The 7525-nt window shown below is 39.8% G+C and overlaps 1 protein-coding gene across 1 annotated transcript in view; it reads right to left on the reverse strand.

Moving 5' to 3' along the window:
- pitpnab (phosphatidylinositol transfer protein, alpha b) overlaps positions 1–764 on the reverse strand; it is a 74741-nt gene extending 73977 nt beyond the window's left edge. The window contains exon 1 of the mRNA XM_060908148.1: positions 613–764. Within this exon, the coding sequence (XP_060764131.1) occupies positions 613–629 (17 nt within the window). The 5' untranslated portion in view covers positions 630–764. The remainder of the gene's footprint in view (positions 1–612) is intronic.
- Positions 765–7525: the final 6761 nt, after the last annotated feature.

The following is a 7525-nucleotide window of genomic DNA, read 5'->3' on the forward strand; positions in this document are numbered from 1 at the left end:
AAGGAGGGATCACGTTCATTTCTCCACGTCAGGATGCCGGTCGGTCGGTAGCTGTGTTTGGTTATGTAGCGCATCATTCGATGCTAAACCAACAGCTTCTCAAATTACACAGGTTTGAAAAGGAGGACCAAAAGCCTTATTATAGGTTGGCTACAAAAAAATAATAATAATAATAATAACTAAATGCCAATGATGTAAAGTTTAAAACCCCGCGTTGTGAAATAGTACAGTGAATTTTGGGACACACAGTGTGCCATTTGTGGTTCTGTTGAGATGGTTCCCATCAGCACCTGAGATGCAGTAAGTAAGTGCTCTGGAAAAGAGGATGAACAGAGCATGAGATGTTAGAACAGCCGCTGAGGAAAAAACAAGCGACATGAAAATGAACGCAGACTGGACACCATGACGATGAGGATCAGATCAATAGTCTCAGGATGTCAATCAAAAGCAGGTATGGGCTACATTTGACGAGATCTGACGTCAAAGTCAAGTTTTACAATGTCGCCATGGCCTGGATGAGAGAAACACCAGTCCACCTGCACGACCGGAAGATACTGCGTTTTCCCAACACATCAACAAGAAATAAATACAAATGAAAAAACGCTTACTTACAATTCTTTGATGAGCATTTTTGTTGTTGCTGCGTGTTTTGATGAGATGACGCTGTGATGCCGTGCTGGAGCTGGTCCTCGGTTTAGCCGCAGTCTGTCCTACAGCTCAGCGCTGCTTCTGTGTCATTCTAGCCAGAGCTTTCTCTCAGCTCCGCTTCCTGATCGGGGCCGAGGGGGCGCGGCGCGCTCGCCTTCATCACACAAGCCAGAGCCGTGACGTGCCCGCGTGACGTCACACTACAGGGGGACTCGAAATGCCTGGACAGAGCGATAGACAGATAAACAGACAGCACTGTGCAAAAGGCTGTGTACAGCAGAAAAGAAAACATGCTGGACAGCAAAAACACATTCCAAAATAATGAAATTAAATGTTTCCACATTTAAAAAATCCTAGAAAAGAATAGTAGTCTAAACAGTAATACAACCCCAATTCCAAAAAAGTTGGGACAAAGTACAAATTGTAAATAAAAACGGAATGCAATGATGTGGAAGTTTCAAAATTCCATATTTTATTCAGAATAGAACATAGATGACATATCAAATGTTTAAACTGAGAAAATGTATCATTTAAAGAGAAAAATTAGGTGATTTTAAATTTCATGACAACAACACATCTCAAAAAAGTTGGGACAAGGCCATGTTTACCACTGTGAGGCATCCCCTTTTCTCTTTACAACAGTCTGTAAACGTCTGGGGACTGAGGAGACAAGTTGCTCAAGTTTAGGGATAGGAATGTTAACCCATTCTTGTCTAATGTAGGATTCTAGTTGCTCAACTGTCTTCGGTCTTTGTTGTCATATCTTCCGTTTTATGATGCGCCAAATGTTTTCTATAGGTGAAAGATCTGGACTGCAGGCTGGCCAGTTCAGTACCCGGACCCTTCTTCTACGCAGCCATGATGCTGTAATTGATGCAGTATGTGGTTTGGCATTGTCATGTTGGAAAATGCAAGGTCTTCCCTGAAAGAGACGTCGTCTGGATGGGAGCATATGTTGCTCTAGAACCTGGATATACCTTTCAGCATTGATGGTGTCTTTCCAGATGTGTAAGCTGCCCATGCTACACGCACTAATGCAACCCCATACCATCAGAGATGCAGGCTTCTGAACTGAGTGCTGATAACAACTTGGGTCGTCCTTCTCCTCTTTAGTCCAAATGACACAGAGTCCCTGATTTCCATAAAGAACTTCAAATTTTGATTCGCCTGACACACAGAACAGTTTTCCACTTTGCCACAGTCCATTTTAAATGAGCCTTGGTCCAGAGAAGACATCTGCGCTTCTGGATCATGTTTAGATACGGCTTCTTCTTTGAACTATAGAGTTTTAGCTGGCAACGGCGGATGGTACGGTGAATTGTGTTCACAGATAATGTTCTCTGGAAATATTCCTGAGCCCATTTTGTGATTTCCAATACAGAAGCATGCCTCTATGTGATGTAGTGCCATCTAAAGGCCCAAAGATCACGGGCACCCAGTATGGTTTTCTGGCCTTGACCCTTACGCACAGAGATTCTTCCAGATTCTCTGAATCTTTTGATGATATTATGCACTGTAGATGATGATATGTTCAAACTCTTTGCAATTTTACACTGTTGAACTCCTTTCTGATATTGCTCCACTATTTGTCGGCGCAGAATTAGGGGGATTGGTGATCCTCTTCCCATCTTTACTTCTGAGAGCCGCTGCCACTCCAAGATGCTCTTTTTATACCCAGTCATGTTAATGACCTATTGCCAATTGACCTAATGAGTTGCAATTTGGTCCTCCAGCTGTTCCTTTTTTGTACCTTTTAACTTTTCCAGCCTCTTATTGCCCCGTCCCAACTTTTTGAGATGTGTTGCTGTCATGAAATTTCAAATGAGCCAATATTTGGCATGAAATTTCAAAATGTCTCACTTTCGACATTTGATATGTTGTCTATGTTCTATTGTGAATACAATATCAGTTTTTGAGATTTGTAAATTATTGCATTCCGTTTTTATTTACAATTTGTACTTTGTCCCAACTTTTTTGGAATTGGGGTTGTAAATTAAACAAAGTTAATATTTGGTCTGATGACAGTTTTAAAAAAAACAAAACAAGTACCCTATCGGTACACGTGGCTACTGCTTATAAATAACTTTCTGATACCATGTCCATACAGTAAATATAGCATATACGGTATATTTACTCTACACAGCAAATTCCCCAGTGTTGAATTAGTGTCCAATTGGACACATATAAACACCAGTAGGGTGTTAAATCAACACTCTGGGTGTTAATTCAACACTGGGGAATTTGCTGTGTATGAAGCAGTAGCCACAAAAATGAAGTGTAACCCAAAAATCAACAATTTAAAAATCACAGAAGTAAAATATACCAAGTGTCTGTACTTTATATTATTCTACTTTCAGAGGCGATTTTAGAGTCTGTTGTGGCCCCAAGCAAAAATTTCCAGGGGGCCCTTCTGACCACTGTTCATCCTCAATATGTTATAAATAATCTGACACCAACGAAAAATGTATGAAACCAAAGTTTTTTACATTCCAAATGTGAAAATACAATGGTAAAGAACAATAAAAACAAAATAAATAAGCCCTCGGGCCCCGACTCTCAGGGGGCCCCTGGGCCAAGGGGCCCCAAGCAGTTGCCTGCCTTGCCTGTTCACAAACTGCGTGTCTGTCTACTCTTACCTCTTACAGTTTTCGAAACTGAAACCTCCAAACAGAGGCTGACATACACACGCTGTCGCCATGACCCAAACTCTTATTTCCTGGAAATGGCCTGGCACTAGAGCTCAGTGGTCTCAATACTCCTTTCAACAACTTCCTGTAACAACTCGGAAGTGCGTCACATCTACATCACACATGGAACTACTGGCCGAAGAAGGCGAGGAAAGGAGGACAACCTGACTATATTTTAAAATACGAACACACTCTCCCTTGGTAATAAGCATAAACATGTCTGAAAGTAATTTCTTTTGTCGAGTCCGTTTATTTCGAATGGTGAACCGAATTGTATACATTCACCAGTCATTTTAATAACAAAAATGAACAATTTAAAAATCACAGAAGTAAAATATACCAAGTGTCTGTCCTTTATATTATTCTACTCTTACCGCTTACAGTTTTCGAAATTGAAACCTCCGAACCGAGGCTGACATACACATACTGTCACCATGACCCAAACTCTTATTTCCTGGAAATGGGCTGGCACTAGAGCTCAGTGGTCTCAATACTCTTTTCAACAACTTCCTGTAACAACTCAGAAGTGCATCATATCTTTCACACATGGGACCACTGGCCGATGAAGGCAAGGAAAGGGGGACAACCTGAAGTATATTTTAAAATACGAATGCACTTTCCCTCGGTAATAAGCATAAACATGTCTGAAAGTGATTTCTTTAGTCTAGTCCATTTATTTCGAATGGTGAACTGTATACACTCATCGGTCATTTTAATAGGACCACCTGTATGCGCATGTGCAGTGTACAATTGTTACACTTGTTCTTAATTCTTACAACAGGATGACATAGTGGCTACAGCCTCTATGTGAGGCAGTAGCCACAAAAACATAGTAGTCTCAATCTCAAGAAATTATCTGGTAAGTTTTTCTGAGCATCTGTGTAGAACCAACCACAGTTCTTCTGGAGCGTTTGACTGTCACACTTGCATCTTATTTTTTGCAGCAAAACCCTTCATTATGTCCGAAAAGTGGTCTCTTACATAATACAGTATTCTGATTTCTTTACTGACATATAAACATGTTTCTGTAACATTAATTTTAGCCTGAAAAACTAATGTTTGGAATTCTAAAATGGTTTTTGTACTGACTCAATAATGTTGAAGTCATAAAATTAAAAAATAACAAATATATAAACAAAATTACAGGGCATGTGTGTTTGTTTGTATTTGGTTATAATACATCATGTTGAATGTCACGCTTCCATGGGTGGCACAGTGGTGTAGTGGTTAGCATTGTTGCCTCACAGCAAGAAGGTTCTTGGTTTGAGCCCAGTGGCTGACAGGGGCCTTTCTGTGTGGAGTTTGCATGTTATCCCCATGTCTGTGTGGGTTTCCTATGGGTGCTCTGATTTCCCCCACAGGCCAAAGATATGCGGTTAGGTTAACTGGAGCCTTGGGCTGAAGTGCCCTTGAGCAAGGCACCTAACCCCCAACTGCTCCCTGGGTGCTATAGCATGGCTGCCCACTGCTCTGGCTATGTGTGCGTGCTCATTGCTCACTTATGTGTGTGCATGCGCGTGTTCACTGCTTCAGATGGGTTAAATGCAGCGGGCGAATTTCACTGTGCTTGAGTACACATGTGACAAATAAAGGCTTCTTCTTCTTCTTCTTCTTCTTCTTCTTCTTCAGAGAGAGAACTATTCAAAGTTCTCTTCGGAAAGTGTATATTATAACTGCATTATATTATTTGCCTCATCCTGTTTCAACACCTATGGGGGATTCTGTGTTGAACCATCTGCAGGTTTAATGTATAAACCATGGCCAGTGAGGGATGGCATCTGGATGGTGGAATGTAAGGCATACTGATCTCCACTGAAAGGCTGCCAGCAATTATGTAACAGTAAACCTGCATCTGTTTATAGCATTGTATCATACCTGCAATACTCTCTCTCTCTGTCTCTCTCTCTCTCTCTCTCTCTCTCTTTCTCTGCCGCACTGCTATCCTCTCTCTTACAACCAAACAAAACTTTGGTGAAATTATTTATAGTAGCAATTAACCTACCACGATGTTTACGTAGGCGGAATCCAGAGAACCCAAAAGAAACCCATGTGGACACAGTGAGATACTTGCTGTGTCAGTGTGCCACATAATAATAATAATAATAATAATAATAATAATAATAATAATATCTGAAACTTCCAAGGTGGTTGGAAAGTAGTAAAGTTTTTTTTCCCCCTCAGAGGCAATGATGTGTTGCCACAGATTTTTCAACTATAATTATTCTTCAAGAAAAGATTTAACATTGTGTGTTGGTTGGTTGGTTGCTTTAAGAGGTTTTTATTCTATTTGAAAAAAAAAACATATTGTGTTGCATTGTAGCTCAGTACAATGTTCCATTAGATAAATCCTTTGTCTGAATTTGGTTTCTGACTTTAGTTAGAAGTAATGGCCTGTAAAAAGGCTGTAATAATAGATTAGTAAAATAAACAAAAAAGAAAATCAAAGCAATTACCTGAACAACAATAAAATGGAATACATTAGTTACAGTACATATTTTATTATTTACAGTACAGTGGTGCTTGAACATTTGTGAACCCTTTAGAATTTTCTATATTTCTGCATAAATATGACCTAAAACAACATCAGATTTTTACACAAGTCCTAAAAGTAGATAAAGAGAACCCAGTTAAACAAATGAGACAAAAATATTATACTTGGTCATTTATTTATTGAGGAAAATAATCCAATATTACATATCTGTGAGTGGTAAAAATATATGAACCTTTGCTTTCAGTATCTGGTGTGACCCCCTTCTGCAGCAATAACTGCAACTAAACGTTTCCGGTAACTGTTGATCAGTCCTGCACATTGGCTTGGAGGAATTTTAGTCCATTCCTCTGTATAGAACAGCTTCAACTCTGGGATGTTGGTGGGTTTCCTCACATGAACTGCTTGCTTCAGGTCCTTCCACAACATTTCGATTGGATTAAGGGCAGGACTTTGACTTGGCCATTCCAAAACATTAACTTTATTCTTCTTCAGCTATTCTTTGGTAGAACAACTTGTGTGCTTAGGGTCAATGTCTTGCTGCATGATCCACCTTCTCTTGAGATTCAGTTCATGGACAGATGTCCTGACATTTTCCTTTAGAATTCGCTGGTATAATTGAGAATTCATTGCTCCATCAATGATGGCAAGCTGTCCTGGCCCAGATGCAGCAAAACAGGCCCAAATCATGATACTACCACCACCATGTTTCACAGATGGGATAAGGTTCTTATGCTGGAATGCAGTGTTTTCCTTTCTCCAAACATAACACGTCTCATTTCAACCAAAAAGTTCTATTTTGGTCGCATCCATCCACAAAACATTTTTCCAATAGCCTTCTGGCTTGTCCATGTGATTTTTAGCAAACTGCAGATGAGCAGAAATGTTCTTTTTGGAGAGCAGTGGCTTTCTCCTTGCAACCGTGCCATGCACACCATTGTTGTTCAATGTTCTCCTGATGGTGGACTCATGAACATTAACATTAGCCAATGTGAGAGAGGCCTTCAGTTGCTTAGAAGTTACCCTTGGATCCTTTGTGACCTCGCCGACTATTACACACCTTGCTCTTGGAGTGATCTTTGTTGGTCGACCACTCCTGGGGAGGGTAACAATGGTCTTGAATTTCCTCTATCTGTACACAGTCTGTCTGACTGTGGATTGGTGGAGTCCAAACTCTTTAGAGATGGTTTTGTAACCTTTTCCAGCCTGATGAGCATCAACAATGCTTTTTCTGAGGTCCTCAGAAATCTCCTTTGTTCGTGCCATGATACATTTCCACAAACATGTGTTGTGAAGATCAGACTTTGATAGATCCCTGTTCTTTAAATAAAACAGGGTGCCCACTCACACCTGATTGTCATCCCACTGATTGAAAACACTTGACTCTAATTTCACCTTCAAATTAACTGCTAATCCTAGAGGTTCACATACTTTTGCCACTCACAGATATGTAATATTGGATCATTTTCCTCAATAAATAAATGACCAAGTATAATATTTTTGTCTCTTTTTTTAAACGGGGTTCTCTTTATCTTATCTACTTTTAGGACTTGTGTGAAAATCTGATGATGTTTTCGGTCATATTTATGCAGAAATATAGAAAATTCTAAAGGGTTCACAAACTTTCAAGCACCACTGTACATAGTATTATGTACACAATACTAAATATCATGGATTTATATCATATATGTCATTTTTTTTC

This window comes from Neoarius graeffei, chromosome 25 (genome assembly GCF_027579695.1).
Source record: "Neoarius graeffei isolate fNeoGra1 chromosome 25, fNeoGra1.pri, whole genome shotgun sequence".
Taxonomy (NCBI): Eukaryota; Metazoa; Chordata; class Actinopteri; order Siluriformes; family Ariidae; genus Neoarius; species Neoarius graeffei.